This window comes from Typopeltis vanoorti, chromosome 21 (assembly GCF_054136105.1).
Source record: "Typopeltis vanoorti isolate ZY-2024b chromosome 21, IOZ_Tvanoo_1.0, whole genome shotgun sequence".
Taxonomy (NCBI): domain Eukaryota; kingdom Metazoa; phylum Arthropoda; class Arachnida; order Uropygi; family Thelyphonidae; genus Typopeltis; species Typopeltis vanoorti.
Window position 1 is genome coordinate 11,943,127 of NC_143569.1, and position 22,832 is coordinate 11,965,958.

Sequence of the window (22,832 nt, forward strand, 5' to 3'; positions counted from 1 at the left end):
CCTTCAGAGCTTGCCAATGAATCTTCAAGGTTTGATTCATGTTCTCAAACTCTTTCATTTTTTCTTCAATAATCTTTGTGTATTTTAGTCTACAGTTCACATCTGAGAGCTGCTCAACTTTTATTTGTTTTAAAACTTTCTTACACGTTATTCTTTTCAATACGAAATTCAATTTTATCTTGCTCAAGACTAAATAGTGATCACTTCCAATTTCAAATCCTCTGCACACTCTGGTGTCCTGCACCAGGGGGTAAAACATCACTATCAACAATAACATAATCAATGAGACTTTTCTTATTACTTGTCTCTTCTCTCCATGTGAATTTGTGCACATTTTTATGTTGGATCATGGTGTTAGTAATAACCAGTCCATGTCCTGAGCAGAAATCCAACAGATATTTGCCATTATTATTAGCTTTGTTCTTTTCTCCAAATTTTCCCAAAATATTTTTGTATGTCTCACAATCATTTCCTACTCTGCTATTTTGATCCCCAACAAGGACCAACTTTTCTTTTTTCATTGTGCCAGATGCTTTGTCTAAAGCATCAAGAAATTCCTCCACTTCTACCTTAGTAGAACCTTTTGTGGAACCATAGGCACAAATATGTCTCATTTTCCAGTTCCCCATTCTGATATTTGCCCACATCACTCTACTTGAGACTGCCTGCATTCAAGAAGATTAGCCTCGTATTTTGTGTTGAATACTATGGCTACTCCTTCTTTTCCTTGATTGTCATTGCCTGAATATAACATTTTGTATTTATTGCTCAGAAAGATCTCACCAGTTTTTGTCTTTTTGGTTTCAGTCACCCCTATTATGTCGATCTGCTACTTATCTAATTCCTCAGCTAGCTAGCTCAATTTCTTTGCCATTCAGGCTTCTTATGTTGATAGTACCAATCTTTAACTCTGGTGATGTTGAGTAGGGGTGTGTTTTCAGATTTGTTCCAGTAGCTGACTTTTCGCTGTTTCGCAATTTAGTGAGTTAGATGTTCAAATGTAAAAAAATGTTGAATTGTCTTTGCTCATGTAGTTTTAGCAGAAACAGGGAAATGACAGATGCTAGCTGTGGTGAACAGCACCAATTTCATAAAACAATTTCTGTATTGTGTCTCTTCTGCAGTTATTTCATCAGCAGAAGAGACTCTGTGAGAGAGGAATTCATCAATCAGCTGATGTGCCCTCTTCCGAACAGCATCAATAATTTTTAAAGAGGTTTGAGGAACCACCTTAAATAAGAATGCACTATCTATTCCAAAGATGAGAGACTCTGTACAAAAGTAGAGAGCTGGATAGATGAAAATAACATCTTGAGCAGGAACAAAAAGTTGTTTGGAAGCTCAAAATCTATGTAGGTGATGCGATTATGCCAGGTAAAGGCAGGAATCTGAGGTGGAAAAGTCTAATCTGGACTGTTAAGTTGTGCATTTTCAAAGGTAAGAAGAAAAGAACTAAGTTGTTTTTGAGGTTTTTTTTTTTGCTATAAAAAAATAATACTATCTTGTTCTTTTGAAGCATTGAAGATGACTAGGTTGTTATTATCTCATCAAAGAATGCTATGGAGACCAGTCTGTAGCAAACTGACAGCAGGTCAGTTTGCTAAAGACTGACCTGCTGTCAGTTGATGCCTGAGATGTTTGAGCCCTGCAAGACTTGTCATGAGTAGAGAGTGCTACTATCAGCAAAACTATAAATGGGTCTGAGATCAGCAAAAGCAGGTTATTTATGTATTCAAGGGAGAAAATTGATAAAATAATAGAGGCCTGCACATCATAAAATCTGAAAGAGAGCATCCTCCACCTTTATATATAGTGAACAGCTTGAGAGAAAACTGGAATCAAATTTATAAAAGAAAGACAGACCATATGATGGCAATCTGCCTTAGAAGCCCTCAATACCAAACCCTATCAAATGACATGGAAACATCAAGTACAAGAGCACAGGTTTCTCCAAACCAATCCAGAGGTGGGTGATGTAGGTGAGATCTGTAGTAGATCTTGAATGAAAAAAAAAAAATTCATATTTGTGGTCAATGATTAGGTGACACTTCTTCAGGTGTTGAAGAACTTGACTGTTAATAACTGTCTCTATTACTTTAGACCAGAAAGACAGAACAACAGGTCATTAACTTAATGGTAGGCACTTGTCATCCCTTTTTGGAAATGGCTGTATATGAGCTTTACTTCCATGCTGAAAGCTGGATGCCAGCTAACTATAATATAGTATATAGATGATAAAGAACGGGTATTAACTCAGGAGCATATCTATTGAGCACAAATGGTGGGATTCCATCAGGACCAGAAGCCTTTTTGGTATCTAGGTTATTCAAGGAATATTCTTCTGACGTCTTTCTAGCAGGAGGTATGCCATGCAATGATCCAGGTAAAGGAGAAGGCTATATGCATTGGTAAACTATACTGGAGTTGGACAATAAGAATGATGCCAAGAGGTTAGCTTTAAATTAAAGTGATACTGCAATACTGCGGTATTGCAGTATTACTTTAATTTAACGGGTGAGAGAGAGTGAAGTGGGAGCACAGACAGACAGACAGAAATTGGATCCAAATCTTGGGCAGAGGACCAAAAGGCACGACTGTCATTGGCAAAGGTGAGTTTTCTAACATTTAGCCCTTTCAAAATCAGACTCAATCCTGTTAATGATGGTTTTGAAGTTTGATGGATTTCATTAGAATCTGAGAATGAAACTCACGTTTCTGTCTCAAGCTTTTTAGTTATTTTATCATCCTGTACACTTCTTGGTAAACCATAGCTTGAGTGATGAAAATTTTGAATCGAATGGGGAATGGATACCCTCATTCCAACAAGGATAATTTTTGTAACACAATCACAATTATGAATGTTTATGAATATCTTTAGATGGGAGATTATTTTCATCACACCCAATGTCACCACACTCATATCAGAGGCCAGAAATGGCCTGGAAAAAACCTCCATGCTTTGTTTCAAGAGAAGAGTTTTTAACCAACTCAGAACTACTGTGTTATCAGTTAGCAACTTTTCCTTGTTAGGACTAAAACATTAGAATAACTCATTTCAATCCTAAAATAAAAACAAAATTATGGTTATTAATATCAGACAATTCAATAAATTTATTATATATAGAACTCACCTGTACACCAGTCTGGCAAAACTGGGACTGAAGGAATATCAGATGGATCACCATATCGTGTAAACAACTCAATCAAGTAATCTTTCTTATAAATTCCAGGTGGCCGTTGCTGAAATAGAAAGCTCATATAGTCCTATAATGATCATATCCAAAATGTGGGATAAATCAGCAAATATATAAATGAAAGCAATTTAACATATTAATGATAATGATCCAAATTTTGAAAAGAAAATAAATAAGTATTGGGGGGGTGGCTTGAAAAGTTCTGATAAACACATAGAACAAAAATGATATATTAAAGCAAATGATATAACAACAAGAAAAAACATATCATAAAACCGTTTAACTCACATGTTTCATCAAATTTTAATAATTTTTTTTTTTTTTCTTTGATGGGGTCTTATCAAGGCTCAATAAAGAGGAACAATGAGCTGATTTAGCCACTTTTGCTCTGTGTCCACCCCCTAAACTTCCTATCCACTAACACTCTCAAATCTCTGGCTTCGTCAATTTTCTGCAGTACGGTTCCACCAATGTGGTATACTGCTGATAATCTTTTCACCCCAAAATGCATAACATTACAACTTGCCACATTAAATTGACATCCATTCTCCTTAGCCCAGCCTGCAAATCTATCCAAATCATCCTGCAAAATTTTGACATCATGTGTATTCACAATTGCTCTATCCAACTTTGCATCATTGGCAAATAACTGAACAGTTCCTCTCAGATCCTTTCCTATATTATTAATGAATAAATTAAATAGCAGTCATCCAAGAACAGAACCCTGCAGCACACCACTAGTCATAGACCTTCTTTTGGACTCTACTGCTGAATAAACTACTCTCTGATATCTCTCAATCAACCACAGTCCTACACATCTCACCAATCCTATATCCATCTCCATGTGCTGGAGTTTGCTGATTAAAATTCCATGTGTTATCCTGTCAAAGCTCTCAGGGAGCCCTCTAACCCCTAGAGAGTGCGTCCCCTGGGTGGTAGATAGGGGAGCCCACCATGTGTGTGTGTGTGTGTGTGTGTGTGTGTGTACATGCGTGTGCGCGTGTGTGTGTATATATATGGTGGGGTGGTCCGAATATACTGAATAAGGATTTGAGGACCAACAGGGCCATAAGGGGCAATCATCTTGATTGTAAGGGAAGGGACACTCCCATGGACCCCTAGCTGGATCTATCCTCTCCTTCTTCTACTTTGAGGATGATCCACTTACTTTAATCTTTCCTATAAGGCGTTATCAGCCAACTCTTCTTACTTTATGACCCTTATGCTATTAGAGTACTCGAGGGCCATGGGGTCTTTTCATTTCTGGCCTTACAACTCTGCCCTCTCTATAAACCTTACTATATTTCTTCTATAATCTACTCTTTCCCCTTCAATATACCCTATTCCTCCTATGGGTTTAAATTCGGAAGAAGGCTAGTTCAGAAGCCTTAAGGTAGCAGCCCTACCACTGAACTATTCCATCGTAAGGCTAGTCCCCTGACATGGAGAACATAATCCTACTTGTAAGCTGACAGAAAAAGATAATCAGATTGAATCTATGGGAAACGACCCTGGAATGGAAAAGGGAAAACAAAAATGGAAACGACAAAATATAATACACATAGCAAACTGGAATGTAAAAGGAATAGCATATAAAGAAATAGAATTAGACCAGTTATTAAATGAAAGAAATTTTAAAATAGCAGTAATCACTGAAACAAAAAAGAAATTAAAAGGAACTATGAGAACTGAAAATTTTAATGTGATATATACAGTGGAGTCGACAGAGACCAAAGAGCACAAGCAGGAGTCATGATTTGGATTCATAACTCCCTTTCAAAACAGTTAAAACATTATAAATTATGGAATGAAAGAATAATAGAAGCTAGAATAAAAATAGATAGAGACTATTTAACAATAATTGGTTTATATTTCCCAGAAGAAGGAAGAGAACAGGATAATATTGATTTTTATAATCAGCTACAAAACATATATAATAAAATAAATAAAAATGATTACATAATTATAGCAGGACACTTAAATGCAAGAATTGGAAACACGAAAATTAATAATAATATAGGAATACATGGAGAACACACTCTAAACAGAAATGGTAAAAAATTGATTGACTTTGTAGTTTATAATAACCTAAAAATAATGAATTCCTTCTATAAACATAAACACATACATAAATATACTTGGGCAGCAAGAGGATGGAAATCAATATTAGATTACTTCATATTAAATGAAAAGACATCACTAGATGTTAGAGTTCACAGAGGATATGAAATAAGCAGTGACCACTTCCTTGTTAAAATAAAATTAAGATTACCACCTAAATGGCTACAAGTAACAAGAACAGAAAGAAAAATTGAAACATTTGTTTATAAAACTAGACTATTGAATGACACAAATGTACAATGGCTATATGAACAAAGAATTAACCAGTATCTAGATAAAATAAAACAAAATGAAGAAATAGAATGGCTTAATATAAAAACGATACTAAATGCAGCAGCAAATGAAAGCTTAGGAAAGACCAAAAAATTCAATAAAAGAAAAAAACTGAAGATCTGGGATGATACAATCAAAGAAATAATTAAAAAGAAAAAAGAAGCCTATCACAAATGGTTAAGCAGTAAAAGATTAGAAGATGAAATAGAATATAAAAGAATAAGAGCCATAGCTAAAAGAGAAGTCAGAAAAAGACAGAGAATCATGGAATAAATTTGTTTCCAATTTAGAACATGATTTATATAAAATAAGACCAAATGTATATAAGATTTTGAAACACCTAAATGCAGATACCAAAGAAAACATAAAATTAAACACTGAATTAAAATTAGAAGAATATCTAAATTACTACACAGAGCTGTGGACAGACAAATATTTTAAAAAAGACCACTGGCAAACAATTAACGAAAATGAAAAGGAAATAACTGAAGAGGAATTAGAAATCAGCCTGAAAGAAACAAGAAACGGAAAATCACCTGGAGAAGATAAGCTAGGTTCAGAACTATATAAATATGCAGGAACAAGATTCAAAGAAAGACTCTTATCGTTTTTAAATAAAATTTACTCAACTGGTATCCGCCCAATAGAATGGAAAAAACAATTGTGATTCCTATCTTTAAGAAAGGTAATAGAGATAACCCTAAAAACTATAGAGGTATCAGTATACTAAATTCCTGTTACAAAATATATAGCAGAATCTTAAATAACAAACTAATGTGAAATATTCCGAAAACTTTATTCTAAGAGGTACAGAATGGATTTAGAAAAGGACGATCATGTATAGACCCAGCCTTTTCCCTAAAATTAATAATAGATAAAAGAAGAGAATATAATTTAGAAACACATATTGCATTTATTGACTTTGAAAAAGCATTCAACAAAGTCAAAAGAAACATATTATTTAACATATTAAAAGAAAGACAAATACCAAATAATATCCTAAAAGCTATCACAAGTATATACGAAAATAATCAAATACAAATAAGATTAAATCACGCGCTATCATATACAAGAGTGATAAACTAAGGGGGTCTGACAGGGATGTCCCCCTCTCAGCAACTCTTTTTAATATCTACTTAAACGAAATAATAATAAAATGGAGTAAAAATTTACATCAAGGAATTAAACTTTCACCTACAGTTAACTTAAACACTCTCCTCTTTGCAGACGACCAAATAATAATTACAAATTCTGAAGATAACTTACAGAAAGCTATTTTAAATCTAAATGAGATATCCAAAGATTATGGTATGATAATATCAATGGAAAAATCAAAAACTATGGCCTTTAAAGGACAAGATCCAGCAAGAACTAAAATAGTAATAGATAACAAGATCTTAGAACAGGTGAATTTATTTAACTACCTAGGATGTATGATCACATATGAAAATGAAAAAGATATAAACATAAAAATTGCAAAATATTTAAAAATAACAGGTGTAATTAACTCTATATTTAAACCAAACCTAGTTCAAAAACAAACCAGGCTAAAAGTATACAATTCATTAGCCTTACCGGTCTTAATGTATGGAAGCGAAATCTGGACAATAAAACAAAAAGACAAAGATTAATAACAGCAGAAATTAAGTTTATGAGAAAAACTGCAAAGTATACCCTATTTGATCACAAAAGAAATGTAGATATTATGAAAGAATTAAATCAAGAACCAGTAATAGAAAAAAATTAAAATATATAAACATAAATGGATGGAACACATTCAAAGAATGAAAACAGAAAGATTACCAAAACAAGCCTTAAAGTACAAGCCATTAGGAAAAAGAAAACCAGGACGTCCTCTTAAACGATGACTTCTAAGGCCGGAACAGGCCATGTTAGGCCTAAATCCTTGATACGTACGATGATCCTGTCAAAGACCTTTGCAAAGTCCAGCAATATCACTGTAAACCTATTACCCTTATCCAACTCAGCCATTACTGTATTATAAAACGTGAGCAAGTTACTGAGGCATGATCTACCTTCACACCATGCTGTCCCCATACAGTATCCCACTTCCATGTATCCATTCCTGTATTTTGCTCTTGATCAACTTCTCCTATACCTTGACGACTCCTGATATGCTGATCAGTCAGTAATTTGCAACAGTAGTCTTTGAGCTTCCTTTATGCAATGGAACTATTTCCCCCCTCTTTCCACCTCCTCAGGACTAACTCAGAGATGAGACTTAGATTAAACAATATGGTCAAGGGCACTGGCAATTCCTTTGCCACTTCCCATAAGACTCGAGCTGGTATAGCATCCAATCCCACAGATGTATTCATATTAAGGTTCTGTAAGATGCTTCATACCTCCATTTCATTCACCTCAGTTCCCGTATAAGCCATCGATTCACTCATTCCTGCAATATCACTGCCTGGATGATATACTCTTGCAAAGTGTTCACTTAGTAATTCTACTAATTCGACTGATTCGGTTACCTTCCTACCATTGGCATTCCTTAAAATTATTCTGCCATGTACACTTATTCTCTTAGTTGCAGCATATCGAAAGAACTGTTTGGGATTATCTTTAGTCTGCGTTGCTAACTTCCTTTCGTAATTAGCTTTTGCTTTTCTTACCACACTAGTTACCCTTCTGGCCTGTGCAGCATGTGAAAAAAGGAACTTGAAATCAAAGAGCACAAGATTTGATTATGGTGTCAGAGGGAAGGTTTCAATTAAAGACTTAACTATTCTGCCTCCAGATGGTGACAGTGATCACATAGCACTTGCTTGAGAAGTAGCTAAGTTTATGAATGTTCCATTCAGAAAAGGTTACATGCTGAACTACAAAGCAGAAAATTATGACTAACTGAGGAGTATGCTGGATTCTGAGACATTGTATCAGTTGCTGGATGGCTCAGAATATAAAGAGTGTATGGGCAAACATCTAAAAAATACTTAAATGGTGCAATATCGGAATGTGTCCCTAGAGTTTGAAGAATAAATAGGGTAGGCATTAAATGGATGTGTAATGTTAAGTAAGAGATTCATAAGAAAAAGCCTGTGTGGAAAGAATACAGTGTATGGAGGGATGATGTCAGTTATGAAAATTATAAGGAGCAAGCCAGAAAAGTCATCAACCATTGTATGGAAAGTTAAGTCTAAGTATGAAAAGAAATTGGCTCTGCAAGCTAAAGACAACCCAAAAGAATTCTACAATTATGCTGAAAGTAAAAGAATGAATATGAAAGAATACTGTATTGAATGCAGATGATGTGAGGGTGACAGATGCAGAAGAGATTGTTCAACTAACGAATGCCCCCTTTGCTAAAAGCTATCAACCTGGTGTATGCAATGTTGCACTCACTGCTACCTCATCACTAGATAAACTCATATGTATGAAGAGGTGGTATCAGAACTGTTACTCAAACTGAATGAGAATTCGGCAATAGGGACTGATGGAATATCAGCATAGGTGTGAGTTTTGAGTCTCAGAACAGGGAAGATTCACAGGAGCAGAAAGAATATATGATAATCCCCACTGCACAAGGATGGTGCAAAGATTTTGGAAAAGTTGGTTAGGGCTCACATTGAGAAATGAGTTGACAGAGAATCTCTACTTTGCAATGAACAGCGTGAGTTTACTAAGGGAAGGTCATGTTTGAGCAACTTACACCTATAAAGCTACCATTGAGTTAGGAACAGGGAATAGATACATCATGATACAGGAAAACCTTGCTTAACTGAAATTCGATATGCATGATAATCAGTTAGCATGATTGAGTAAAATGATAATATTTTCAGCTTTAAGCGAGTGATTAATCCGTTAACGCGATTTTTTTATGTTATGCGAAATTTCTTGTCGCCAAGCTGCAGCAAGTGGTGGCCGTCGACATCGACAGTTGACTCAAATCCATCATCATAAGCGCAAGGGTGAACTGCATTCTCATGCTCAATCACTTTTCCTTCATTTTTCTGAGCAATAAATACAAAATGTTATATTCAGGCAATAACAATCAAGGAAAAGAAGGAGTAGCCATAGTATTCAACACAAAATACGAGGCTAATCTTCTTGAATGGCAGTCAGTCTCAAGTAGAGTAATGTGGGCAAATATGAGAATGGGGAACTGGACAATGAGACTTATTTGTGCCTATGGTCCCACAGAAGGTTCTACTAAGGTAGAAGTGGAGGAATTTTTTGAGGCTTTAGAAAAAGCAACTGACACAATGAAAAAGGAAAAGTTGGTCCTTGTTGGGGATCTAAATAGTAGAGTAGGAAATGATTGTGAGACATAAAAAAATATTTTGGGAAAATTTGGAGAAAAGAGCAAAGCTAATAATAATGGCAAATATCTGTTGGATTTCTGCTCAGGACATGGACTGGTTATTACTAACACCATGTTCCAACATAAAAATGTGCACAAATTCACATGGAGAGAAGAGGCTAGGAATAAGAAAAGTCTCATTGACTATGTTATTGTTGATAGCGATGTTTTCTCCCTGGTGCAGGACACCAGAGTGTACAGAGGATTTGAAATTGGAAGTGATCACTATTTAGTCTTGAGCAGGATAAAATTGAATTTCATATTGAAAAGAATAACATGTAAGAAAGTGTTAAAGCGAATAAAAGTTGAGCAGCTCTCAGATGTGAACTGTAGACTAAAATACAGAAATATTATTGAAAAGAAAATGAAAGAGTTTGAGAACAGGAATCAAACCTTGGAGATTCAGTGGCAAACTCTGAAGGAAACATTGATTGATTCTGCCAGAGAGGCATGTGGTGAGGTTGTGTGCAAGGATAAAAAAATCAGAACTCCCTGGTGGACACAGGAAGTTAAAGAGGCAGTGAAGGAAAAGAAGAAAGCATATCAAAAGTTCCTGGCAAATAAGTCAGCTTTTACTCTTACAGAATACAGAGACAAATGTAAGAAAGCTAAACAGTGTGTAAAACTAGCTAAACAAAAGTCATGGGAGGACTTTGGCAAGAATATAGAAAATAAATATCAAGAAGGTGGCAAAATATTCTGGAGGTTGTTGAAGAAGCTTAGGAATGGAGGAAAGAGTGCTGTAAAAGGAATTAGAGATGATAAAGGTGAAATGAAAACAGGAGAAAAAGATATCCTTGAAGTATGGAGTAATTACTTTGAAAAACTGCTAAATGAAACAAGCAGTGATGACAGCACAGTGATAAAAAACACTGACCAGGCATGCAGTCAGGAATACATATCCATACTTGAAGTAGAAAAAGCCATCAAAGGCTTGAAATGTGGAAAGGCAGCAGGAGTAGATGATATTCGACCAGAAATGCTGAAGTATGGTGGTATAAGAGTCTTACAGTGGCTGCACTGCATAGTTCAGAAAGCCTGGACAGAGGGACGAATTCCCGATGATTGGAGTAGAGCTCTCATAGTACCCATATATAAAAAGGGAAATAAAACTGAATGTGAGAATTACAGAGGTATTTCCCTACTGAGTGTTCCTGGCAAGATCTATGCAAGTATACTTGAGAAACAGTTGAGAAGAATTGTGGAAGAAAAGCTTGGTGAAGAACAAGCTGGATTCAGGCCAAATAGAGGCTGTCAGGATCAGATCTTCACTTTACGACAAATAGTCGAGAAAGCATGGGAATATAACAAAGATCTGTATTTAAGTTTTGTCGATTTGGAAAAGGCATATGACAAGGTGCCAAGAGAGAAGCTATTCAATACGCTGCAGTTATATGGTGTCAATGGGGCATTATATCAAGCAATACTTAGTCTGTATTTGAGTTGTGAGTCAGCAGTTAGAATTGAAGGAAGTACAGGAAGATGGTTTAATGTTAAATCTGGTGTGAGACAAGGATGTACATTATCCCCTCTGTTATTCATTATCTATATGGATCACATTATGAAGGAATGTGGTATTAAACCGGATATCAAAATTGGAGATGTTAATGTCAGCTCTTTGCTTTATGCGGATGATGTTATACTTCTAAATAAATCCGCTACAAGTCTGCAAGATTCTCTGACTAAATTGAATAGCTGTTGTAATAGATATGGTATGAAGGTCAGCAATAAAAAGACAAAGACAATGAAAATAGGCAGAATCATTGAAAATGTCAACTGTGTTGTGAATGGAGAACCTGTGGAACAAGTAAAACATTTCAGCTACTTAGGCACAATTTTTACTGAAGATGGTAAACTAAATATAGAAATAGACAACAGAATCAGCAAAGCTGGTATTGTGGGAAGTCAATTGAATAAATTCATATGGAATAAGAAAGAAATTAGTCGGAACACTAAATTAGCTTTATACAAGACTGTGTTCAAACCAATTTTAACTTATGGATCTGAGAGCTGGGTCAGAAGTAAAACACTTGACCAAAGACTAGAGACCGCAGATATGAGAGTCCTGAGAAAGATTAGAGGCGTGAATAGATGGCATCAATGGCAATATCATATTAAAAATGAGGATATTAGGAAAGAACTTGACATTGTCAGCATCCAGGAATGTGTTAGCAGAGCTAATCTCAGATGGTATGGTCACTTAAATAGAATGGGAGAGGAAAGATTAGCAAAACAAGTGTTCTCTGCCAGGTTGGCAGGAAAACGACCCAGAGGAAGACCAAGATATAGGTGGATTGATACGGTACAAAGTGCCTTAGACGATAGAAATATAAGATCTGATAATGTTGGAGTCTTAACAAGTAACAGACTGATTTGGAGGAAAATTGTAGATAGGAAGTTAGTAATGATGTAATTTTTTCATGTAGTACTGTCATATCCTGTACACCCCTTGAGGGTACATGGCAGGAATTTGATGATGATGATGATGACTTATTTGTTAAGAAAGTGGTGTGGGAGTTCCACTTCATATTGCTATCAATATGGAAGCCCAAATACTCGACTGATTTTGGTTTTTTTGATTATGCTACAGTTATTACAATTTAGGATGTCACTACATTTCCTTTCATGCCATTTTATGTTTATATCGTGGTCTACCTTATCTGTTAACATGAAGTACATATTATGACCTTTTTCTTGACAACTAGTATTAATAAATTAAAGACTCGAGTAAATAATAGTTTAATATCTGAGGTTTCACTGACTAATATCTGTCAGCATTTTCAAAGGGTACACTGGTAAGCAATAGAAAGTAACAAAAACTAGGAAACTAACCGACAATTTTAAAAATTATATAAAGTTATCACTGTGCGTGATACAATACACGTGTCGCAAGTACAATGTTTTATTTGTTGAGATATTTATTGTAATTTTCATTAAAGTTCATTTCTTTTTGGTTAAATGATCTGATTAGAGTTTTCCATATATCTGGTAGGATTAGGCCTTGATTCTTATTTAAGTTACATGTTGAACGGGCGACTGTAGCAGCTTCTTTGAATGTTCTGGAATGGTAGTTCTCTTCTGTGTAGGGCATATCCCATTCAATATTATGGTTGGTAGAGGTAAAGTGGGAAGAAAGGCCTGATATATCTTGTCTGTTATTCCTTACATAGCCTATGTGTTCTTTCTTTCTTGTTTCAAAACTTCTAGATGTCTGCCTGATGTAATTGATACCGCATGAATAGGGTATGCTATAAACTCCAGAGTATTTGTAGAAAGGATGGCTATCTTTTGGTGATCTTATAAACTTTTGAACAGTCTCAATAGGTTTGAAGGTTACTCTGATATTATATGGTTTTAGAAGAAGAGCTAATTTTTTTGGATATGGTACTAACAAATGGAATTGTTATAGAGCTGACGTATTGGGTTTCATCTCGTTGTCTTTGCAGTATGTCATTAAAGAGAATCTTGTTGATGATTCTTGTAGGGTAGCCATTTAGGGATAGATCTCTGGATATTTTCATTAATTCTTCTTGTAAGTCGGATGACACTGTATAGTTTTTTTTTGAGCATATGGATAATGCTAAGTTTCTGGGATATGTGGTGAGAGAGACGAATCGAAATGGAGGTAGCGTCCAGTGTTAGTAGGTTTTCTATATACCGACAGGTTGATGCTATTGTCAGTTTGTTTCTTAATAAGGACATCTAGGAATGGAAGTTTATTATCTTTTTCTAGTTCCAATGTGAACTTGATAGTGTTGTGGAAGCAATTAATTTTGTTTAGATAATCTATTAGTTCTTTTTTGTGATTCCAAATGATGAAGAAGTCGTCAACATACCTAAACCATGTGGTTGGTTTAGGGGTAATTTGGGATAAAATTTGAGTTTTCAAATTTTCTAAGAATAGATCGGCACAAGAAGGAGAGAGAGGGCTACCCATGGCTAATCCAATAAGTTGTTTGTAGTATGTTTTTTGCCATGTAAAATAATTTGACGTTAAGCAATGCTTGAAAAACTTGGTGATGTTTGGTGGGAACAAGTTTTCTAAGATGTCGATGACTTCTGAAACTGAGATATTTGTGAATAGAGATGTGACATCCAGGCTAGCCATAATATTATCTTCAGAGATACAGATTTTTTTTTTTTTAATTTCTCCAAGAAATGTTGGGAGTTCTTGATATAAGAATCCGTGTTGTGAATGTGTTCTTGTAACATTTTGGCTAGATATTTTGATAGTTTGTAAGTAGGGGAATGGATACCATCTACTATTGGACGTAATGGTATACCTTCTTTATGGATTTTGGGAACACCATATAGTCTTGGAGTTAATGGATACATAGATTTTAGTGTTTTGATTAAGTCCACAGGCCAGTTGGTCATATCACGTAATAGTTCATTGGTATCAAGATGGTTTTTGTGAGTAGGATCTGTGTTAAGAACATCATAGACAGATGTATCCGATAATAGATTATTGATCTTTTCTTCATATTCCTTAGAATTTAAGATGACAGTGTTGTTGCCCTTGTCTGCTCTCAGTATAATGATTTCTTTGTTGTTCTTTAATTTCAGTAGTACTTTTCTTTTAATAGTGCTAGAGTTGGTGAGAGAATATCTAGAGGGAGCCGAGAGGATTACGCTGCTTTTTAATCGTAAGTCATTGGCTATTGTGTGTGGAAATAATGAGAAGGCTTTCTCTAAGTTGCAGATAAAGTACATTTTTGGAATAGTAGTTGGTTTTAAAGCGAAATTGAATCCTTTTTTGAGAATAGAAATCTCTGGTTTTGTTAAGATGTGATTAGATTGGTTCAGTAGCAGCTGGTGTGAAGACCTTGGCCTCTCAATCACAAAGAAGGTCTGTGAATGAAGAAATGGAAAAGCTTCTGATGATCTGGATAAATGAGCGTCAAATGGCTGGTGACACTATGACTTGATCATCTCAAGAGATGATCTGCAGCAAAGCCAGAATGATTTATGAAAATTTGAAGAAAAATGTGGCAGGACACAGTACAGCAGAGACAGAGGAAGAATTCAAAGGAAGCAGAGGATGGTTTGAGAAGTTCAAGAGGTCAGGGATCCATAGTGTAATTAGACATGGAGAAGGAGCCAGTGCAAATAAAGAGGAGGCTGAGAAGTTTGTTAGAGAATTTCAGGAGTGGACCATCATTCATGGATACAAGCCGAAAAAATGTTTAATTATGACAAAACTGGGTCGTTCTGGAAGCAAATGCCCAAAAGAACTTTCATCACAAAAGAAGAAGTGTATGCCAGGGTACAAACCTATGAAAGATAAAATAACTCTTTTATTTTGTGCTAATGCAAATGGTGATCTAAAAATTAAACCAATGTTGGTCTACCACTCTGAGACACCAAGAATTTTCAAGAAGGAGAATGTTTGCAAGCCCATGCTTAGTGTTTATTGGAAGTCAAACACCAAGGCATGGGTAACAAGAAGTATATTCACAGAGTGGATTGTGGAGGTGTTTGGGCCCACAGTGAAAAAGTACCTGAGAGAAGAAAACTTGTCTGAAAAGCTATACTTCTTCTGCACAGCCTTTTCTTCCTGCAAACACCACATCGCATGGACCAACAGGTCATATCAAACTTTAAGAAATTGTATACAAAAACACATGTTCCAAAGATGTTTCGATGCAACTTCATTTAAAAGTCTGACTCTGAGGGAATTCTGGAAGGATCATTATCATATCCTTCATGCTATTCAAGTCATTGCCATGGCATGGGATGAAATGTCTGTTAGGACACTTAATGCTGCCTGGAAAAGGTTATGGCCAGACTGCTGCAAGATAAGAAGTGCTGTTTCCAGTGTTCAAGATGCTGCTGATATTGTAGATAAGATGGTCTCCTTGGGCAAAGCATTACATTTGGAAGAAAGTGAAGATGTAGAAGAATTAGTTGAAGAACACTCAAAAGATCTGACAACAGAAGATCTTGAAAAGTTGAAAAAGCAAACTGAATCAGGAAAGAGACAAGGAAGATAAAGAGTGCTCAACAGAGGAGGAGGACAGCAATAAAAAGGGAAGAATGCCAACAGGTGACATTAAAAAAATGCTGCACTACTGGGAAGAGTTTCAGTCTTTGGCTACAAAGTGGCATCCCAACAAGGCTGAAATGAACAGACTTTGTGCCTTGGCTGAAGACACGTGTCTGAATCACTTTAAAAACATTCTGAAAAAAAGAGAAGTTCACTCAACTTTGGACAGATTTTTGACTTCTCCTTCAGCAAAGAGACAGATGCCAGCTACTGAAGAAGAGGAGACTTACCTTGAATAAACTTTGAAAATTTGGAAGAAGAATAGTAAAAACGTTGTGTACATATTTTCAGTTTAATAAAGTGTATATAATAGTGTAAAGATCATCAGTTTTTCATTCTACTTTCCATTCTCCTTCATCTAATTGGGTAGCATCTAAATCACCTTCATCTAAATAATAGGCAGCATCCAGTACGAATTAAACGATTTTCTATAGAAACCTACAGGAAATCACGTTTCGGCTAACGAATGTGATTCCAGAACAAATTATCTTCGTTAGCCGAGGTATCACCGTACCAAGTGTAAAATCTCACGAAAAATTATTTTTTAAGAGAATTTTCACTAAGGATTTTTCAATTTTTTTTGTCTAATATTATAAGAAAAAAAATGTGCTTAGTAAGATGTAGAAATATAAAAGAATAAATTACTGTTAGAATGTGCCTGCACTTTAGACTTTTTTGTAAAAGCTTAATAGGAGTTAAGCCGGATTAGCGCAGAACACTACCAAAATCGTAACGTCAAGCGACCAGCGATGACATCAATTCTTTCATTACTTCTGGCTAATCCGGGAATACGCTTACTTAAGAACAAAGGAAGGAAAATGGAATAAAAGGCAATGCAGCACGTGGTTCTGGGCTTTTTGATCCTTGGTCTCTTGCTTGGCTCTTCACCTGTGAGGTCTACGGGAGCTCCTTCCCTAGTTCCAGGATGATCACTCTTTCCACTGCCAATGCCAGATGTTTCTCTGCCGGCAGCTAGCTCTAGGCTTCCAGTAGCTACGGCAGAATCCCAGTGCATCTGACAAAGGAAAACTCTCGAGGATTGAACGGACGGAAGTCTATGTGATACGGAATAAATCGGAGTTTCCTCTCGTTTGTTAGCAAGTAAGTCATTATTTTGTTTGTAGTATGTTATATGATTGTAATTCGAAATCGTAAAGGATTGAGAGAGGTTACTTGTTAACTGGCAGTTATATTGAATTTTGAATAAGGGAAGAACTTGTATTGTTAAGTATGTCTAATTCATAAGTTGCTTGTGATAATGTCTGAATTAGTATCAATTAAGTATTGGATGTGTTGAAAGAAGGTTAATGTAATCCCTCCAGGAATATTTATGCATGCTTGTAAGCCACGTTGTGTCATAGAAGACACCTTTATATCAAGGCACAATAGGTTTTTCCTGATAGTAAAAGCACTATAGTTTCTGTTGCTCAGATAGCACGTAATTTTGTGTGTTAAAGTGCCCTTTATTAAGTTAATCTTTAATCAACTTTTATATGCTCTGTATCATATCTTTTAGTTTGATAATAAACATGTTTTTATTTTGTAATTACAGGAGTCCTCGAGTTACGTCAGAGATCCGTTCCTACAGACCGACATAAGGCGATTTTTGATGCAAGTCGGAATTACCATAGCCTAAGTTACTTACCTAACCTTAAACACCCTAAAGTCATACGTATATATCAAGAAACAGAACTAGGCCATAGGAAAATGAAGGGGAGAACATAATTACTGTATAGTACAGAAAAATGACAAATGAAACTATACATTCTGTATAGGTGATTAAAAAAAAAAAAATGAAAACAATTCTTTACCTTTTATCCTGTAGTTGAAGAGACAGTTGAGGTACCAGTACCTGCTACAGGCCTCTCTACCTTTGTGAAAAAACGTTCCAGGCCAGTCTGGAATAGTCTGGAATGATACCGTCCTCTTCTCCTCGTATATCTCCCTATAACACTGCAGGCAATATCCATAACCCCTCGGAAGACCTTTGTGTACCTAGCAGTGTTGGGATCCTCAGTCTCAAACTTTGGTTAGCCCATCCTCAATGAGGACAAAATCTGGAGGTCCTTCCAAATGCCCTTTAGTGCCCTTGGATTTTCAGCCTGATATACCAACAAGGGCTTCAGTTTTAAGTCGCCAGCAGCATTAGTGCCAAGAAGCAAAGTCAGTCTCTCTTTACCAGCTTTATGGCCCGGTGCTGCCTTCTCCTCATTGACGATATAGGTACGATTAGGCATACGTTTCCAAAATAGGCCTGTCTCATCCACATTAAACACTTGAGCACTGTAGCCCCCCTCCCCCCTTATCTCAGCCAACCCTTCAGGAAACTCACTAGCTGCTTTATCACCACCACTAGCAGCTTCATCTTGCCTTAAGGTTATATAAATTGCCCCGAGCCTTAAACCGCATAAACCAACCTTTACTAGCATTAAACTCTTCACCTGCACTTGTTCCCCCTTTCACTTTTCAATGCCTCAAACAATCTTTTTGCCTTTTCTTGAATCAACGTGAGACTAATTGGGATAAGGTGTTGATGCTGGTCTTCCAGCCAAAGAACAAGAAGCCTTTCCATCTCAATCATTAGCCTACTACGTTTTTTCGTAATCACAGTCGATTTCATGGGTCACGCGTTCAAGGATGCAAACTTTATCTTTGATAATAGTCCCGACTGTGGTACGACTTAAGTTCAATGCACGGCTGATGTTCATTGGAGTTTCTCCCTCTTTTGCCCTTTTTATAATGTTTAATTTCACTTCTAATGTAATGGCTTTCCTTTTCTTTGACACACTGCCATTGGAAGAGTCTGCCTTATGTTTGGCAGCCATATTAAAGGGTAAAAAGTGACAAAAAAACACAAACACAAAAGTGAGAGAGCGGATGTAAACAAAGCAAGCAGTACCCAAAGAGTGTATGCCGGGACCCAAGCGATGACACCTCTCCCAAACAAACGCCGCATAACGGCGTATTCTTCTGCCGCGCTCATAAACAAGTTTGCGCGCGACGTTTGAATTTTACATAGCGCTGCTTCAAGTCGAAATTTATTTTTTAAAATTATTTATGGGATTACTGCCGTAAAGTCGAAACGATGCAGGTCGAAAACCCCCTGTACCTAGTTCTCATTCTTTAGCCAATGCACTATCCCAAAAATATTAACAAGCCTGTGGGAATAGAAACAAGTTACGAGCCACGACTTGCATATAAAGATATTGTATAGAAGTATTAACTTATTTTTTGTTATCTTCTCGTCCTGACTTTCAAACTTAAAAGGATCAATTAAGTGCGCGGTCGTTAAGATCAAATAAATTCCTTAATTGATATTGTGCGATTGCTCAGGGACTGCTACATTAGATAGACTTATAACACGAAGTCTAACTGCAGAAAAAAAGGGGAGCAAGAACAAAATTAAGTAAGATAGATAGAATAGATAAAAGGAAAAGTAAAGAAAGTAAATATTTTACAAAGGAGCAACCGAGGAAAAGTAAAGAAAGTAAATATTTTACAAAGGAGCAACCGACAAGGATTAAATAAAACTAATATAATAGTAAGATAATAAAGAGGAAGAGATAAATATTTTACACCGAGTAAGGTCTTCTATATATGATTAACTAAAGTTAATCATATATTAATCCGTTGCTAAATCAAGCAACGGATTAGAACACTCTGCATTATGACAGAAGAATTAAGTTAAGTTAAATAAGAAAAATTAAGTAAAGGTGAAAGGATTGAATATATAATTTTGAAGTAATATAAATACAAATAAGAATAATATAATTTCGCAAATGCGCAAACGACATGATTTTACAGTAGCAATAGGTCATAATGAACAGAGTTGAATGCCTTAGATATATCAACAGCTGCTGTGTGCATTTCTTTATTTATTGCACTACAGATCGTTTTATGAAACTCCAATAGCGCTTTTTCGGTATTGTATCCAGATCTAAATCCATATTGATTAATTGCGTAAAAGGATATGGTATCTTACTATTTAAGAGGTTTTTTTTTAATTAAAATTTCAATAACCTTTGTGATTGTGGACAGTATAGATATTAGTCTGTAATGTTTTATTTGATTTCTGTTATCTCCTTTATATAGAGGTACAACTGAAGCAGTCTTTAAGTGTTCTATAAATTTACCGTGTTCAAAGGATTTATTAATAAGATTTATAAAGAACTGTAATTTGTATTTAATGATAATGTTTAGTTTTTTGACATTTATATTGTCACTTCCCATTTTTTCCCTCACTTTTAATCCGATTACTACACTCTTTAATCTTTTTCATTTATAGAAGGTGACTCACGTACTTTGTCCTTTCTGCAGGGTCGAAATCACACCTGCCATAGTTCGTAAAGCAGTTGTTCATTTTTAAGTTAAGTACATCGGTGATGTCGTTGCCCTCTGGGAATTCGTGTGTTTTGTGCTGTGTTACCTATTATCATATTAACCAACCTCCATTCTTTACTTTTATCATTATTACAAGAAAAAAATTTCGATAGAAGAAAATGTTCTTTTGCTTGTTTTTTTTTCCTTTAGGTGTTTAGCAAAATTTTTGTAGTCGTGTTCAAACATAAAATTGTAGGAATTTTTCCTATTCTTTTTCCTTTTTTTGTTTTCCCACATATATAACAAGGAATGTACCACAAATATTACTTCGTATCTTTCTAATATATTTATTTACTTTAAAAAAGTACTATTTTTTCTAAACCTTAAACTCTCATAAACATTAATTTATCTTAGCCTTATAAATTAGATAAGAGAATCATAATACAAAAAACTGTTTAATTAATATAAAATATTATATACTTATTTGCACAACATTTAATTAAAAAGATTCTGTAACAGATGAACTTTTTCACACACACAAATTTAACTTTAGAAATAAAAAGTTTTCTAACAACAAAAGAAAGAAACATTATTTTGCTAATAATGTTTAGAAATTAACAAATTTGGCATTTCAATACAATCAGTTTCAAAATGAGAACCATCACACTCTGTCTCAAAACTAACACTCTTCTCACATAATTCTTTTCTTAAATTGAAGAAAAAAAAAAAATCCTTGTCCTACCTCAGCAGACTTCAGTGTAAATATCTTATCAGTAAAATTGTACCCTGTTTCCGAAAATTATCCATGAGGAGAAAACACTTAGAATAACTGTTGGCCTGTCAGTTTTCTAAACACGTCGAAAGGCTTGTGTGTTCACCGTACACGTTGATTGGATTTTAGCGGTATAGATGTGTAAGAAAATAACTATTTATTGGCTTAATTGCTAATATTTCGCTGGTATTCTATCAGTGAAACAGTAGCGAGAAAACTACAATCTGGTATAATAATGGGACTAGTATGAGCAATTGTAGCATGCAATGCAAAGACTAAAGTCCGAATTAGGCGGCATTTAAGTTTTGAAAAAAAAAAAAAAAAAACCCTGAGAGAGAAAGCACGTATTAATTTGGTCTTAGGAAGACTGTCTCCCAAATCTTTGGTAGATTTATACAGCCATACTTGTTGAGGTTCGGAGAATGTTTCAAGACTTCTGTTGATTCCAGGAACAACCTCTCTGACTTGTAAAAGCTTCTGTGCAGCACTTTTGTTTTTTTCCAATCGATCCTGTGTGCGGGGGTATTCAAAGCATGGTCTGCTAGATCCAACTTGCCATAGCAAAAGTGCCAGATATATTTTTTGTGTTCACTGAAGCATATGTCCACAGTAGGCTTGATGACATGAACAGGGCCCCTTCATAGACTCCTGGATGAGATAAAGGAGAGAATCTGTCCTTAAGTGAACAGATGAGTTGCCAATTTCACATAAAGTTTAAATACAGTGCATAGTTTTTTTTTCAATTTAGATGGCGTCTAATTAGGACTTTTAGTCTTTGTGTTGCATGCTACAATTGCTCATACTAGTACCATTGTTATACCAGATTGTGGTTGTCTCGCTACTGTAACAAACTTTCTTTGTGTGCTCTGAAGATGCTGGATAGAATATCAGCGAAATATTAGTAATTAAATCAATAAATAGTTATTTTCTTATCAATCCGTGTTCCACATCTATACCATTAAAATCCAATCAACAGTTTTCTAAACAATCGTTACATACATGAAATCAGTTCCTTACTTCTATCAGAAAACAGTTTCCTTCGAGTCTCTAGCATTAGAAGAAACCACAACTTTGTCCTGCTGCAAATGAAATGTTCTGGTTTCAGTTTCATTTAATGAGAAATGCTGGATGAAGAAAACAAACAGTAGACCAAAACTACTATAGCAATTCACTTTACAAACTGTGTTACTTTTTATTCTTTAAAAAAAATATATAAAAAAAATAGAAACCTTCTAGATTTTTATCCTCTGGTGGTTATTCACCATCTGAAAGAAAAACACTTCAAGAAAAATTTAGCTCTCAGAATTCATTCCTATAACTTTTTACTCTCCTCTCTCTAAATTTTCATTTCAATCTTCATGAAATTAAAACAACAATTGTTGCTATTAGTTTCACTGCTTTCTCAATATTTGCTGGATGAAACAAGGTGCAAGATAAATGTTCAGGTAAGAAAAATAGTTTTATTATATGATTGCAGCCTATTTAAGTAAAAATAAAAAAAGATAATTTCCTGATATGTGTTGGCCAAAAATAATCCCCCAACCAGCCATGATGTCTATATACATCCAGCTAAATCTGGATATGATTCTGCAACATCCATTCAATAACATGGATAAGAAGTGCAATTTGGTCTCACTATTTCATCCACCTTGGCCGATAGGGAGGGTAAGTGCAGTTCTTGAACTCAAAAAATCATCAACTCAGTGCACGTTGTCTTCAGACATATTTTACAACAAGTGTTTCACCATTATAAAACACTCATTATAAAATATGGCTAAATTT

The 22,832-nt window shown here is 35.3% G+C and overlaps 1 protein-coding gene across 5 annotated transcripts in view; it reads right to left on the bottom strand.

Annotated features, from left to right (window-relative positions):
* mRNA-cap (RNA guanylyltransferase and 5'-phosphatase mRNA capping enzyme) overlaps positions 1 to 22,832 on the bottom strand; it is a 450,753-nt gene that overhangs the window by 255,185 nt on the left and 172,736 nt on the right. For all 5 annotated transcript variants that reach the window (XM_090411578.1, XM_090411577.1, XM_090411573.1 and 2 more), the window contains one exon: positions 3,132 to 3,240. In XM_090411578.1, the coding sequence (XP_090267704.1) occupies positions 3,132 to 3,240 (109 nt within the window). The remainder of the gene's footprint in view (positions 1 to 3,131; positions 3,241 to 22,832) is intronic.